Genomic DNA, 16,723 nt, shown 5'->3' with positions numbered 1-16,723 from the left:
AGATCTAGCCTCTGGACATAGGTTTTCATTTCAGTGCTCTTCGAATTATTTAACAAGGGCAAAAATTATAGAGTAGCATTATCCTAAAGGTTTCAGAGATGCTGGGAACATCTTGGACTATAAACTGTTGAAAAGTATTATTGAAAAACGGTTATTAAAAGAAAACTTTATTGTAGAAGAAAAACTACTTTTGAATTCTCTCCAGTGGCACAGACAGAAATATCCATTTTGACTCTTAAGGCACTGAGATAAGGGGAGCTGGAGATCCAGCACTCATATTGATCTCTCTTACATGACTTTGTCCCTCTTACACAGGCACAGAGATTGAACAAGATTTCTTTCTCTTCCTCACAGTGGGGCTCTGTAGCAATATTTTGCACTGCCTGCAAAATATTGATTACAGTTTTTGCAGTAAGACAAGGCAAGATTGCAAACCCAGCATGTAAGGGGAAGACAGGAGAGCCTGTGTTACCCAAGGACATTTGTTGACAAGGCGCTCTCACCAGCTCAGGATAGACACCATTGAAGCTATTTTTTTTTTTTTTTTTTTTTTTTTTTTTTTTTTGTGTGTGTGTGTATGTGCGCTTTTGGGGCAACTTGTCCTTGTCTGCATGCTGTTCTTGACCGCTCCCCTTCCAGGGACCTACACTACAACTGATCTTTCTGTTCAGAAAAGCAAGCAATAGCAGAGCATCAGGGAATGATGCTTGCTGCAGTGACGAACCAGGTCTGAGGTAAGAGAGGCTCCGAAGTCTGTAACTGGGGTTTAATTTAACTATATGCTAAATGAAAAAGTGAGTTTCGTTGTTGCAAGCTTGCTGCTTGATAATTGCATTAGCTACACCCTCATCCTTGTATTTTTGTGAAACAGTGAAGGAAAGGCTCTTTCTTCTCCACACTGTTAGTGATTTTATGTATTTCATCATATCTTTTCCAAACTTAAGACATGATCTTATGGATCATGTCTTTTCCAAACTGAGCAGCCCTAGTCTTCCAGGACCAACTCTGCATCTTCTGACAAAATACCTAGGTCATGCCCTGGCTCGAGCAGATCTTTTGCTGCTGTTTTGTACTGGGAGATGATCAAGAGCTGGTCAGGGAGGGGGGAGCACCCTCAGTCCTGTGAGCAGGCTGCCCATGGTGGGCAATGCTGCCAGCATCTCACAACAGTGAACTCCAAGGAAGAGAGCAGGCATCACCCACCTGTCTTGCACCCACCCTGCTCCCCAGGGAATGGGTGCTGCCACAGTAGCTGCTTAATCATCTTGTAAAGAAAGCACTTTAAATGATGTGCTTATCTGAGCAGAAAAGATGGTTCTGCAGAGGCTGGTAGTGTCCTTGAATATCTGAGCACTCAAGTTACTGCCTTTTTCCTTCACCTTCCTTGAGAAGACTTCAGAAGCTAGTTATTTAGCGATGCGTGGACCGGTGGTATTTCATGACTGGTACCAGGGTTAATGAGGAGCAGCTCAGCTCTTAGCTGTGGGTCAGGGCAAGAGCCTGGAAGATGAGTCAGAGTCCAGAAGATGACTTCTTTGGAAGCAAATTGATCTCTTATGGCTTTCCTCCTAGCCCAATTTGTTCTTCAAAGAATTTGAACCTTGTGGAAATTGCCTCAGCAGCAGTAGTTGTTAATCGAGTTCGAGAGTTCGGTGTAACAGTTGCCCCTGTGGAGCTTGGGATGGGCAGTGCTGAGAAGAGGTGAACCAGCTCCCGTGAACCTGTGCCTGCACTTCCAGATCCTTGCTAGAGTAGTCAGTACAATTGCTGGTAGCTGGTAGCCAAACTATATATGAAATAGCTCCTAGGAGAAATGACAGTGAGAACAATTTTGTATTTTATATGACTGATGATAAACTGAATTTGTAAAGACACAAGAAACTGATGTTGATACAGTGCTATTTACTAGTGACCTGTGTAGTCATGACCAAAGGACTTCTGTAGTGCTTGGAAAGGGCTGGTGTGCACCTTTAATGTGGCCTAATGTTACACTCTTCTCGGGAGGAGACACATCTATTCTTTGTGCTCCTGGAAATAAGGTCTGTGCACGTCATGCACAAAGGGCTCCTCATAGAGACCTGTGCTTTCAGATGGGAATGAGATGGCTTTTTAGTGTTTACTCTTGCTGTTGTGCACTGCTGCTTTGTTCTGTGAAGCAACCATTTCTTTCCACCTCTGGGGTGGCTGCGTGTTTCATTGCTGAGTAAAAGCTTTCTGGTAAGTGATAAGCAAAGTATTGCACAGCGTGTGAAGAGCTGCTTGACCTTCCCAGTGAAAGCTACTGTAGTGACAGTCAAGGAGACTGAGCCAGTGCTTTGGGTGTCCCATACGGGGTCAAGGAAACCAGCCATGGGGCATTTGAGGACTTGTGGATTCAGTGGTTGGTTTTGAGAAAACTAGCATATTCATGAAAGTCTGCTACAAAGGAAAATGATTCACAATTGCAGTATCACTAGGAGAAGTGAAGATAGGCTTTCACACATGAAAAAGCATTTAATATCTTTCCTTTTGTCTGTGATTTACGTCTCTTCTTGCGCTTTGTCAAGGGCTGGTCAGAGCAGTTAATCCTGGGGTCTTTCTGATGGGTGAGCAGCCCCTCCCTTTCCCGGTCAGTGCTGTAGGGGAGCAAATTGCACCCACCCTTGTGCTCTCTGCATGCACGGTGCCATCAAAACACCCCTGCTGGTGACAGAAATGGGTATGGTCCTATCAGACAGGTACGAAGCTCTGCATAGGGCAGGAGAAAGGAGTCAAAAGCTGTGGAGAAGTGTTTTAATGTCCTGGAAGTCTTTTAGGTTCCAGCTGCTCTGCCTTGTATGGCCAGAGGAGCACGGCAAGGAGAAGCTCTGGGGACCAGCCAGGCTCTGCCCAGCCCTTAGAGACCCAGTAAGATGGAGGGAACAGAGAGGAGCATTTTTAAGGCTAAGTTGGTCTTTTCTGCTGTTCATGTATCAGGTGCAAACTCCATGTATTGCTCACAGAGGGATGAAAGTAATGACTCTAGTTAGCTGGGTGTACGATTAATACTTCCCATGACATATGGTTTGTAAACTTTAACTACAGCGTTGTAAGTAAAAATAAAAGCCTGGGAAAAGTGAGCCCTGAGGCCTGCAGAGAGATTCCAGCAAGGCGTGCGGGTGAAGCGTGAGCTGAGAGCGGCAAGGACAGAAGTGCCTGGGCGGGGGAGCGCTCCGGGCGCCTTCCCCGTGCGTTGCGCTGTCGCGCTGCGGGAGGGGAGCTCCGGAGGAAGAGCCCTGCTCAGGCCGCTGGGCGAGAGGGGCGGGTTGCGTGGTGGCCGCACGCGGCCTTGGCGCGCGCCGGGGCGCGGGGGTCTGCCGGGGCGCGGGCGCTGCCGCGCGGAGCTGGCGCCCGGCCTGCTTGCGGGCACGGCCCCGCCGCTGCTTGCGGGCACGGCCCCGCCGCTGCTTGCGGGCACGGCCCCGCCGCTGCTTGCGGGCACGGCCCCGCCGCTCCGGCGGCTCGGCTCCCGCGGCCGCGGCCGCCGCCTCTTCCTCGAGGCCTCTCCTATGAGAGCTCCTGTCCGCAGAGAAAATTAACGCGCGGTGAAAGCAGATGAACGTGGTCAAGTGCGATTTCGTGAGAAAAAGGAATTGATTTTGGAAGGCAACTGCGTTGTGGTATTAATTATAAATGATTGTATAGGTGTTTTGGGGTGAAACTGCAGGCGTTACTGATTTGTGGTAGGAAGCCTGTGGCTCTTCTGCTGTTGCTGGGAATTCTGGTGGCCAGCACGGGAGACGGTTTGGCTCTGAGTGACATGGCCAGCTCGCTGAGAACAGGAACAGAAAAATACCCAAAAGGAGAAAGATTTATCACTGGAGTTCTGTTGGAACAGAAAGAGAAAAGAGCCAGCTGAAACAGCCTTTTTTTTTTTTCTTTTCTCTCCTTTTTTTTTTTTTTTTCCCCACTGGTCTGAGGATCGGGACAGTGTCCTCAAGCTATTATGTTAACAGGATTAGGAGGAAAGCAATCTGTTTTCTTCTCTGAACCATATTAAAGAATCCTCCTAGATTTAATGCATGTGAGACTTGCAAAGAGCAAATAAGTGGGGGAGAGTAGGAAAAAAACAGGAAAACATTATATAATTATACACCCAGGTCCCATTATACTGTTTATGTTTAAAGCTATACCCTTGGATCTGAAATGAATCATATTAGTAAGCAGCTTTTCTGTTGTGCAGAAAGTGAAATAGGCATTTTTAGCTTTGAGTAGAAAAACTAAAACTTCTAGTTCAAAGCGAAGTTTTCTTATGGTCTGACCTTGTCAAAATGGGATTTATTTCACCTCGCTGCAGCGATACAACAGTTTCATCCTCAGTGAGGCTGATTTGAAAAGCAGCTTTTGGGACCTTTCTGGTCAGACTCTGAATTCAATGTTATAGCTTGAACTCATATCCTGAGAGCTCCCTGAGAATGGAAATGTCTCTAATGGGAATCCAGGAGTGGGTCCCAAAGCACAACGGCGTTCATGAGAAACCTGTCAAAGCGAATGTGCTGATCTGATTACATCTCAGAGCACGTGCAAGGAATGAATGAGCAATGAAGATGCAAAGGTCGGATGCTGTGCCACCCCCATATAGTTTTTTGTAGTAAAGTGTGTTGATACATACAGGAAATGTTAGTAGTATTTTCATTAGAAAGTGACGTCTCAGTGCTGTGAGGCAGATCTGGAGCCTTGGGACAGAGTAATTAGACTCTAATCTTCCAGATTTGAGGAAGAGAAGGAAGGAACTACTGGCGAAGGTGAGAGGAGATGGTTTTGGCTTTTGTTACTTTTGTGTAGGCAGGGTAAGAAATCCCAACGTGATCTTTAGAACATTTGTCCTGAAGTGCACCCCCAGGTAGGATCTTCTCCCTACAGAAAATGTTGATTCCGTTGCAGACTACAGGGCAGTCATTTTCTATGCGTGGCAGAGCATAGCATGACTAAAGCAGTGACAAAATAAGCATGTGTGTACATGCACACGTGTTCCAGCTACAGAGACGCGCAGGAAGTATATTTGATGCACTTTGATTTTTATATTAAAGTAGATCTGAAATTGTCTGAGTTAAGTGACTTTACCCCTAAACCCATGATATGAAGCAATTTCCACCTAGTATTTAATCTTCCATCTAGGTTCACTCTCTTAATAATTTATGCTAAGCTTCAGTATTTACTTAGATCTCAGCCCTCTCCTCAGAAAAATGATGAATGCTTTTTAATTAGAAGGCTCATAAGCTACTGGAAATGGGTTTTTTGTTTCACTAGACTCTATTGATTTGTCTGGGGCAGTGTCAGTGAACATTCCCATGCTTCTGCTCACATTTATCTGATAAAAACCCACTGCATAAATTACAAAACATTTTGAAGCTGATCCTGCTACAATATGCAGAGCCAGTCAGGCACTTGCACAAACGTGGAAAAGGGTGGAAGGTTTTACTGCTTCAGCAGAGAGTGGACCTGACACATCAACACGCCGTACAGGTGCAATAAAGTTATACGAAGAGGTGTGGTGGCTGAGTGGCCAGGGGCTGCATAGATGGGACAAACTTGCAGAGTGCCTGATCTGCCTCCCACTGTGGAAATAAAATTTGCTACTGCAATGTGTCTCTGTGCACAGACATTTTAACCTAGTGGACATGTGGTAGATCCAGGTCTTCCTCCTGCTATTCTATCTGCAGTATTTCTGCTGTTACCTCAGTGAGACAGCAACAGCAAAACAGCTGTGTGGCATCTTCTCCTTCCTCCAGATGTGCACTATCCTCGTGACAAGTGGCAGAGGTGGAATTTCCTTCAAACGTGCTGAGTTACAAGATGCCACTTCTGTTAGCTCACCTAGGCTTTCCACTCTTTTAAAGAAGATTGTCTTTTTCCTAGGAGACAAATTACTGCCAATGCAATTACATCCAGAGATGTGCTGCTTGGCTCTGCACTTGATAGGATTGCAAGCAGAAGCCTTGGATCTGCAGGAAGAATAAAGCAGGATGCTCTATGAACAGTAGCTTTACTTTATGCCTTAACCATTTCATGGCAGAACACTAATAACAGCAGTACCTGTACTTGATAGGCTTCTGCAATAGGATCAAGCCCTTTGTTTTCACTTAATTGAGAGCCAACTTTGCCTCCCAGGTCACTCATGCAGGGAGGTGGCATTGAGCTTTGAGGGCTAACCACTGGCACTGGATGTGAAGAGATGGGGAAGAAGCATTGCTCTCCAGTGCTTCACACTGCAGAGCCTTGGGTTTGCAGGCCCTACATACCTGTGGATTGTATATAACTTTGGCTGTGCTTGTGTGTGTTGGTTTTTTTAATGTGTGTGTTCAAATCAATAAGCAGGACATTTGCAGCAGAAAACTGGGAATCCTTAAGGGTCAACTTCTGTCTTTGATCAGTCAACATGCTGACTGGACCTCCAGAGACTTAGTCCAATTCTTGGTCCTACTTGACTTGTACGACTTTGTGCAAATAGTGTAGCTGTTCTGTCTCAGTATTCCTTCTTGCTAAGTGTGGTTAATGTTTCCATACTTCAGAAAGAAAACTGATGTTAAATTAATTGTTTGAAGTAGTCAGCTGTTGCAATGATGGGTATTGCATGTGTGCAACATAAAAAGCTGCTCACCAGCTGGTAAATACAGCAAAGGGTGATTAATTACTTTATTTTACTGCTGCATGCAAAATTTTGGCCATGCTTCATTTGAACAGCAACTATGATCAACTCTGAGCCTATATCTTGCAGTCAGGTTGTCCTGCTTGATGCACTTACAGTGAGTCACTTTTAATGACTGTTCATTGATTAACAAGATAAACCTGCTCAAACTCTGCCTTTTTACCAATAAATCAGGATTTCAGCCAGGGATCTCACTTGCCGTTTTTTTTAGGCAAAACTTGTACACTCAGCAAACTGCAGCCTAGAAAATATTTTGCTCCTTCCTGATGAAGGAGCAACTTTATCCCACCCCTTGGAGTTGTGACTCAGAGACCAGAAGTGTTATGCCTAGGAGACATTGGTGGAAGAATCTAGCTGGCAGGCTTCATGGTGCTGTGAGATGAAGATGTCAGTGTTGTTGGGGAGGGAAAATTAAAGATATCCCGTGACAGTCTGACTAGGCTACCATGCATTTTTCAGCTCCGCTTCCTTAATTGCTCCTACTTTCCCTATGGAAAAGGTTAGACATGAAAGTGGATGTTGTTTTCTTCTTTTGATAGAATCATCCTCTGTTGTCCAAAGAACTGCAGCAGATGTGTATGTAAGAGAAGAAACTTCCCACGGGTGCATCATGCCAGGTTGTCTGCGGAGCTGCAGCACAAATCAATGTTGCTTGTTCTGCTACTGGTTTGATTGTGTGCTTATGGTGTTATTACAAGAAGGGAACATGTGCTCTCCCTGTCAGTGAAATGAATAAGAAATGTGTGATGAACAGGTAGTAGCTTGTATGAACACATGTGATGGAGCTGGAGAGGCAGTTAATGTGATCTGACCTGCCCAGCTGTTTTTCTTTGGCTCTAGAATCATGTATCATTGAATTTTATTTAGTGAGTTGTGGTAGTATCAGAGGGCAAGAAATAGAATGGAGAATAGAGTACAAAAAAGTGTACAAAAAAGATTTTCATTCTATAAATTGATAGACTGATTTTGAGAGCTGTCATTCCTACTGGAAAAATTGGCATTGCAGAATAATAGGGATACCTAAAACAGCTGGGGACCAAGAAAAACGCTTCTAGGATGAGATGGAAATGTGGGAGTTTATCTGAGAAAAGAACTTGAGATATGCATATGATCTATCAAATGTTCCCTCACCTGAGTCCTGGAGCTGTTATGAAGCACAGTCAAGGATTAGACTGAGCAGCAGACGCCCTACAGGCCTCTCACCTTGGACAGCGTCGTGGTGCCTGTGTTTCTGGTAAATGCAAACAGAGGCATTTCATGCAGTTATTAACTGACATACGTTCTCTCAGACACTTTTGCAAATGTCCAGTTATTAGAAAACAGGGAGGAACAGCCTGAAAGATGCTTCTGTTTGAAAATGTGCAGTTTCCTACCACGAGATATCAAATTTGTGTAACTATCAGACTCGCCTTTAAATCGGAGGTATGGCAGCAGTATATTTTCTGATTTTATTGCTCAGGTCCCATCAAGTTTGTAAACAAGATTGATTTTTCTGTTCTGCCTGATGAAGGATATAAGCGGGAATCTCGCACCAGTGTTCAGATTTTGATGCCGTAACGAGATAGGTTTCTCCCCATGGGGATGGATAGGCTTTAACGGAAACTGCAGCAGACGGGAGGCTGGAATCGACGTGCGGTACCAAGGCTCATGAGACCTCAGCCTGTCTCGGGGCTGTATTGCAAGGAGACCAGACCTGCACTGGATTTCTCGGCAGGCAGCAATTCTCCTGGCTGCCTTTGGCTTCATGGATAAGCGCGTGTTCTCTGGCAACACGAGTCCGAGCCTGTGGCGTCCCGTCTCTAGCTGCAGAGCCTGCTACAGAATGCAGTGTCTACAGCTGCGGTCCTTGCCCGACAGCGAGGTTGGCCGCGTGCGGTGTCACAGCTCTGTGTGCGTTCTTGTCACCTCCCCGCAGAGTCTGAAGGAAATGCTTAATTACTCAAGGAAGTTTGTGTCCCTCCCAGCACATCTAGAGGCCTGCTGATTCTCTTCCTCTCCAAAATGGACACAATAAGTATTCAGCTTGCTGTATGCGACTCTTCATATGAGACCTTGAGGGCCTAAAATCTTGTGCTGGGTTTCTGCGTTGAAATTTGGCTTCCTTCCCCACTGCTGTGGGACGTGCTGTGAGGTGCTCATGCTGTTCTCCCCAGAAGTGATGGTGCATTGTGCACCACGTGCTTTGGGATCTCCAGCATGCTACTGGTGATATTTCTGTAGGGTGTTGTGGTCAGTACTGCCTAGCTGAAGAAAAAGCAAGCCAAATATGTCCCTATTGTATTAACTTAATACTATTTTTTTCCTCGTTTCTCAAATATAAAGATGGAAATGTTGGAAGTAATTTAAACACTTGCTGCTTTTTTGTTTCCTCCAGCCCCTCTAAGTAGGGGATGACATTTGCTATACATAGTGGAACACTGTCTTAATCTTACTTCTCTGTAGCATTTGTCAAGCCAGTGCTTTTAAAGGTCAGCTTCATTTGGGACTTGAGGCATGCAGCCTCTAAAATGGGAGAGGTGAATATAAACCTGCTGGCTGTCCAGTCCCACACTGGCCACAGCTGCTGCTAAGAGTTCGCATGATTCAGGAGGAGATCTAGATTCTTTCTAGAGCTATGTAGCTTCCTGGCAATACCTGCTCCAGCACTGGCTGGGAGAGGGGCCGGGCAGCCAGCTCCAGCTGTACCGGGGTGTTGACAGCTGCCGAAGGTGTCTGGGTCCCACCTGCGGCCAGAGAGTGATGGGAGCTTCTGGGATTGGGTTCATCTCACCCAGCACAAACGTCCCAAATGGGTCAGGCATCCTGCGCCCTGGAAGTGCTGCGCAGCTCCAGCACTGCCTGGGGTGCCAGTGCCCAGCTTGGTCACCATTCCCTGCGCTGTCGCTGCTGAAATGCAGTCCTTGCCCTCTCCAGCAGCACTAGGAACCACAGCCAAGAGGAACCTAGGGAACAATCTGCTGATTTTGATTTTCCCATTTTTAAAAGTTGTCTTAATTCTGTTTTAACAGTTAAGTGTTCTATTTTACTATAGAAATGTAACATGGAGTCTACATCTGTTGGGAGATAGCATTGTTTCTATCCCAGATACAAAGAAGTCTCTTTTTACTCCTTGTACATGACTGAAATAGGCTTGTGGAGGCCAAATGTTTTGCTTTTTACCAGCTTTGTCTGTATTTGGTGCTCTTTAAAGTCATGTGGCATGTTCCCAGGGGCTAATCCATCTCTACTGCTGAGGAGCGTTTTCCTCCCCACCCTCTCTGCCCATGTACCTAGCATCAGGGATCCTGTGTGGCAAGAAACGAGGCTTTTAGGTAACTGTTGAAAGGATGTATCCAAAATATAAAAAACCAGAAATCTCCAGAATGCTTGGCTGTTCTCAACTCTGCCAAGCAGCTGTGCATCTGTGTGCCAGCTGCCAGGGGGCAAAGGGGCCACCGGAGAGTGCGGACCTCAGGGACAGTGCTGTGTTCCCTCTCCATGTGTAGTTACAGGGCACTGAGAATCTCCAAAGGCCTTGTGGTAGGTAAAATAATGTCTCTAAATGTTTGCCGTTTTCAGCATCCCATGCAAGAATCCTATCCACCACTGAGGCTATACATCTGGTACTTTGTCCTAAGATCACAACTGTAGCTGCCAGTTTTATATCGTGCTAAAAATTCATGAACTGGTGTGCACTGGAATAATCTGTAAAAGGAACAGGCTGAGCAGCCAATTCCTTAAAAATGAAAAAGGAGCGGGCTGCTTTAGTGGAGCTGTTCATCTAGGAAATTGAGAAGTGATTAAGTTTAAATATTCAGGGAGCTGATTAAGGGCTGATGAAGGGGTAGCAGTCAGCAGCACCACATCAAGAAGATGAAGCAGCCAAGCAACACATGAATACTTCTGTAGGGCTTGAAATCCAGCTGAGACAAGCGCGGTGCTTCTCCTGTTGGCTCTCCTGGGAGTAAATGGAGCTGCCCAGCCCCAGAAGCAGCGCTGGCTTGAGACTGCTGTGCAGGCAAGGCAGGAAGTGCGTGGGGCATGTCTGCCCCAGCTCTTACGGGAACATCTAGCAATGACAGGCACATGTTTGTTTGCAAGCTGCTTTTTTTTTTTTTTTTTTTTTTTTTTTTTTTTTTTTCCCACATCTTTTAGGGTCAAACTGAAGCTATTGCAAACTGCTTTTTAGAGTTTTACAGCCTCTTTTTGCTTTTGCAAAATGATGTGGCTTTCCTTCAGAATTAGCTTCTGGGTATTGTGCTAGCGGGATTGCTGTTAGGCTATGTGCTGCTTGTGGTAAAGATCAAGCAAATCCTTGACAAGACTGTGAATTACTTGTTTGTTTGAATATCAAAGACACTTTTCAAAGGATAAAGGAAGACAGCATGTCACCTATAAAAGCAAATTTATGCTACTATTGTTTGACTTCAGTATGCTACCTCACTGCTTCTGCTCTGTCATCTGCACTGATAAAGCCACAGCTGCCAGTGACACAGCCTTGTGGCTTGGGTCCATATGTGAAACTCTAGTGACTGGTGAGGTCTTTTACTTCTCCTTTTTCAATATTCCTTTCCTTTTTTTGGTTGTTGCTGAGTCTTGTGGCTGTTCCCACTGAACCATGTGTTTTCCATTTCCTGCATCTTTCTGCAGCCACTTCTTCCTCCATGTCCTTCCGTGTCCTCCAGCTACCTCTTGTGTTGCTGCACGTGGTAGTTGATGTCTAACCATTCTCTCCAGCACCTCCCCAGGCCCTGGAAAGTCATAGAGCCTGTAACTCAGTGCAAAACTGCAGCATTAAAATGTCCTTTCTGAGTCAGACTGGAGGGCCACCTTTCTTGGTGCTAGGATCACAGAGATGCTCAGACAAGATAGCTTGGAAGGTGATATCCTTTGCCTGTCATTGGCTGGCAGATATCCCAGGAAACAAGGAGGTGAAGTCATTAAACATATCCTCCAGTCTGTTTGTGATGTTATTTCCATAACTCCCTCTTTCTGTCTTTTCAGCTTGCCTTCCTGGATTTTACAAGCTTTCCCTCCGTCTCCCTCTCTGCTCTCCTTGCCCTGCGCACAGCTTCACACATGAAGAAGCCTCCACATTCTGTTCATGCCAGAAGAACTACTCCAGATCCCCATCAGACCCACCATCTGCCTCCTGCACACGTATGTCTTGCTGAAATGCCAGTTCTTTGTAACAAGCAAGAAAATGGGGATGCAGACAGTACTGCTGTCCTGCATGAGTCCTGCAGTGCAGAATGGAGCGAGGTGCCTGGGAGGTTGTTAGCCCAGGCACAGGTACATGGGCCACTACTATTAGAATATGCTAGCCCATGGAAGCCTGTGCATGCTTGTCCTTGGGAGGTCCTACCTGCACAAGGACAGTACCACAGTAAGGAAAGGATGGAGGGATGGTCCTTATTCTGCAGAGCTCGCAGCCTGAGATTATAATGCTGAAATCTGATGAGATGAACATGCCACGAGGCTTGCAGGCACTCCCCAGTAAAACTAGGGCACAGTCACTTAGTCAATATGGGAATTCACTGATTTTAATTAAATGGCTTCTAGTTAATTAGATTGGACCCTGGCTACTGTAGTGATGGATACCACAGAACTGCCTGCACAACAATAGGAAAATCTTCTGATTTGCCTGAGAGCGTCATGGCTGAGAAGTGTCTGAGCAAGAGGCTTGGCTCCAGGCTGTTTTGTAGCCAAATCTCAGCTTGAGCTGAGAATGTGGCTGGCAGAAGCGAGGACTGTATGGAGCAGCTACCAGGACAGACTAGATACTTCTCAAGCTTTAATGCAGGTTGCTTGTTTTTATGTATATAATGTTTTTTTCAGTGTGGATCCTCCATTCTGTATTCCTAGCCCATGCTGCATGCCTCAGAGCATGTTTGTGTCTCTTTGTGCTCCCATGTGCTTTGTCGTTGCCTGAGCATTAGTCTCTCTTGCTCCATCATCTGTGTCTGTGTTCTGCTCTTCTAGCTGCAAAAGGCCTATTTGCCCTGCCTTCCTCACACAGTATTTGGCAGTTCCCAACACCCATACAGTGATGCTGCCTCTTCTGGTTCCAGGTCCACCATCTGCTCCAAGGAACCTGGTCTACAGCCTCAAGCAATCGACTCTGGTTCTGGAGTGGAGTGCCCCCGCGGACTTGGGTGGTCGGAGCGATGTCACGTACAGCCTGTGGTGCAGCCGGTGCTTGGAGGCACTGCAGGGGCGGTGTGAGCAGTGCGGCAGCAGTGTGGGTTTTGTGCCACAGCAGACAGGACTTGTGGACCGGACTGTCACCCTGGTGAACTTGCTGCCGCATGTTAACTACACCATCCGAGTGGCAGCCATCAATGGTGTCTCGGACGTCAGCCCATTACTGAAGCAGCAGTATGCTGAAGTAAACATCTCCACTGGCCTTACAGGTATGGGCTACCTCAACTGCGCTTCCTTAGCTATCCTCTGCCTTTTCTGTTCCTGTGGTATCAGGCTCTGTACTTATGAGACTTGGAAGTATGGTGAGGGGTGGGTAGGGAGCATGTATGGCTTTGAATTACCTGAAACTACTGCAGTGAGCAGCTTGTGTGACCCTACAAAGTGCAGGTGCAGTCAGTGCAAATCAGCCGCCAAACCCACTCTCCAAAATATAGCAGGAAGCTTCATCTTCTGCTTTTCTATGAGTCCCAACAAACGCCCTGTTGGTTGCCTGGATGTGTACAGCTGAGCAGCAGGCTGCAGAGGTGAGCACTGCTTTCTAGACAGCTGCTATTTAATACAAGTGGCTGTTGAAATTAGACCAATGCCTCACACCCATTTTACCAAGAAAATGTGCTCGTGTCACGTTTTTGGTGTATTAGTCTGTTCTGGTGTGAGTTTTGTGGCTTTGCTGAAAGGATGTGGTTTATAAAGCATGTGTGACCATAGTCTTGGGACTCTACCTGCCCAGAGTCCTGGAAGTATCCTAGTATGTCTCCTTTTGCACCTGTGTTAGATTCTTGGCTGCTCAGTGACGAGGATCAATTACAGATAGAAGGGAAGAGGTGGAGACCCATCTACAACATTCTCAAAGTGGTTTTAATTGGTCCTACGGAGAAAATAGGAGTTTGGTGTGTTTGGAAAAGCCTGTGGCTCGGTTTTCTGTGTGGCACTTGCTCCCTGTTATGTGAACCTGTTAACTCTCATTGTATTGTGCTGGCTTAAAGCTATTCAACAATTGGACGGCAGTGGAGTATTGTGGCAGTGATGCTCTAAGAAACACAACTTCTGGTAAAGAGATGATCAGATTACAGTTTGGATATATACATCACAAAAAAACATCTTCAAAGAAACAGCATTTTTAGCCCATTCATAAGAAAAACTCCTAAAAATAGAATGATTCAGATATTGATTATCCTTTGGAAATGGAAACTTTGATTTCATCTTTTTCTGTGCTGTTCTGTGACACAATTTCATACTGTAAGTGTCTGTTTCTATTTTAGGCATCATGTTTCTATTTTCTTACCATGGGGAGAAGCAGGCATCCACGCTGTGTGCACAGGCAGAGCCCTTGGCAGGCTGGAGAGGGGTTTGTTCTCTATTCAGTTGTTAGCTATGCCTAAGGAAAATCAGCTCTGGCTTGTTGTGTCCTTGTCTATTCCTCTGTGGTTACATTATTAATTTGCATGAAAACCCTTTGCCAAGCCACAGTTAATGGAGACAGATGATCCTCACGTACCTCTTGGCAGGAATTGGCCAACAGTTTCATCTGAAGAGATTAAACTTTGATCTTGTTATAAATAATATTCCCACCACATGATCAAATGTTTTTGTGTGTGTTGCTTTCTCTTTCCTCGTATAGTAATTTTTATGAATCTGTTCTGTGGATGCTGTGCCACAGACTGCTCTTCAGTGGAGGTGTCACTCCTAATTAGGATCTTTGCTGTTCGTGGATAGATACCACTCTGGGAAGATCTTCTATTTCCTGAGCTCAGGTTAATCCTTATCCCAAGTCAGGCAGGTGAATGACTCAATCCTGAAATGGAAGAAGTCAGATTAGTCCCTTCTGGGAGCTGCTGTGGATGCACATGGTGCTACAAAGGTAACAAGGACTGTGTGTCCTAGCCCCTCTCAGGGCACTGCATGAGCAAGTTCTCTTTACCATCAGAAATAAACCTTTCTTGGCTCTGCAGAAGAGATTTGTTCCCTGTGCTGCGCTGCCTCTCCCGGGCTGGTAAGACACCCTTCCACAGCTGACAGCTTGCCAAGTGCAGCAGCACCGATCTGCTTGCAGAGTCAGTGTACAAGCTAGGATGGGGTGGGCTTTTGCTCAGAGACTGCATCCTTGCCTGGGGAGCTTCAGTGCTGTTTCTGTAGCCTTGGACAGAGTAAGGGCAGCAAGTGCTTGGCCTGTTCTATAGGGGCTGAAGCAACAAGTCCATAATATCGACACATGCCTTAACTGTAAGTGTATTTAATACAGCTTTTCTTCTGGGTATATGGGGATCTCAGCCCCTTACTCAACACTGTATACTCCTAAAGGAATTGAAATGCACATAAAGAATATGGCATAATTAATTTTGTAATCTGCTCAAAATCAATGTCTCTTGTCAAGCTGACAAGTTTCTGGATGCAGATGGTGATACAGAATTAGCTGAGCAGCTGAGGTTCCAGCACAGTTTGGGAAGTTTCTTGAAATACTTAAATATTTTACATCTGGGATTGTGTCTTATCAAGTGGATGGAGTGAGTGGAATTGCTGGGCTGGAACTGCTGCTTTTGTTCTTTTGCTCTTTCTGCAGATTCTAAGGTGACGTAATCTCTCTTACTTTGATACAATGTGTAAAAAATGACAGTGATAATTAACTTGTGCCTATCAGCAAAGAGGGAATAAAGGTCATCTCTTTAGTGTGTGGTGTCTCAGTCTGATGTGCCTGTAATACCCCTCTAAGGCAAGAGACTCACCTCCATCTGTGAGGGAGCCTGTCCATGGGCAGGAGTAAGCAAAAGCAAAGCTCGACTGTGAAGTGCAACGGTCAGAGGACCTGGTGGTTCGGTTCTACTTAAAGAGCTTGTTTGTCTGTGCAAGCCTGGATTCCTCTGCATTGGGGGGACATTTGTGCTGCCTGTTGGACTGGGAGGCCTGTGCTGTGGTAGGGTCTGTCAGAGCTCAGGGAGGCTCACCAGGGAGCTGGCAGCCTCCTGTGCAGGAGGCAAGCCTCCACAACCTCCCCATCCCCTTGCCTTCACAGACACCCCTTCCTGTTCTTTGGCACACAGTCCCTGGCAGCAATGGTGGCTGAAGTGCTTGGGCAGGGCAGGACATTGCTGCTGCAAGGGCTTGGGAACTTCTGGCAGGTTCCTGCGTCTATCTTGGGCATGGTCTGCACCACTGTATCTCTGCCCAGAGCTGTTCCAAAAGCTGGATGAAGGAGAGATGAAGGCCCTGTGCATGTGGAGAGCTGTATAGACTGGATCTGGAAGCAAGGCTGACATAGACAGCTTGCTGGACTGGTGTCTGAAAATGCTGCCCAGACTAGTACCTTTGGCCATTTAGCTAGGTGTCTACTGCCACTGACCCCTGGGGAGAAGGGCAAGGGGATGCTTTTAGGATGCTGCAGCCATCACTTCCCCAGTCCCTGATTTGCAGATGAAAAATGTTCTTTGTAGTGGGAATAAATGGAGCATTCATTCCCTCTGTGCACCAGCACGTGGCAATCCCGGAAGGATCTCTGAGCTATTCATGGCATTGTCCCCAGCTTGGCACAAGCCAGTTGGTCAGAGGTTAGAAAGACTCTTCAAAGCATGCTGTCTTCTAGCGGAGTCCTAAGTCGTGGGAGCCAGAGTGATTCCCCTTTTCTTTAAAGCCCATCACAGAAGTGCTGGATGGGGCTGGAGATAAGAGGAAAGTGAGACTAGGGATGACTGAAGCAGGTATAACTTCATTCACGGCTGTGGTATGATGGTCTAAGGGATGGCATGTGCAGCAGCAGGCAAGCTTTGGCTGCAGATATGCAGATTCAGAGGAAAAATTAAACAAAGAAACAAGACCTTATTTAGCTGTCAGATCCCAGCTTCTCTAAATATAGCTCTGAGTACAGCTTTCACACTGTCC

The 16,723-nt window shown here is 46.1% G+C and overlaps 1 protein-coding gene across 1 annotated transcript in view; it reads left to right on the top strand.

The window, feature by feature from the left end:
- The window catches only part of EPHA10 (EPH receptor A10), a 60,475-nt gene that overhangs the window by 15,345 nt on the left and 28,407 nt on the right, over nt 1–16,723 (top strand). The window contains exons 4-5 of the mRNA XM_062594280.1: nt 11,651–11,806; nt 12,718–13,059. Of these exons, the coding sequence (XP_062450264.1) occupies nt 11,651–11,806; nt 12,718–13,059 (498 nt within the window). The remainder of the gene's footprint in view (nt 1–11,650; nt 11,807–12,717; nt 13,060–16,723) is intronic.

This window comes from Rhea pennata, chromosome 23, assembly GCF_028389875.1.
Source record: "Rhea pennata isolate bPtePen1 chromosome 23, bPtePen1.pri, whole genome shotgun sequence".
Lineage (NCBI taxonomy): Eukaryota > Metazoa > Chordata > Aves > Rheiformes > Rheidae > Rhea > Rhea pennata.
Note: the sequence above shows the minus strand (reverse complement) of the source record. Positions and strands in the feature narration are given on the sequence as shown.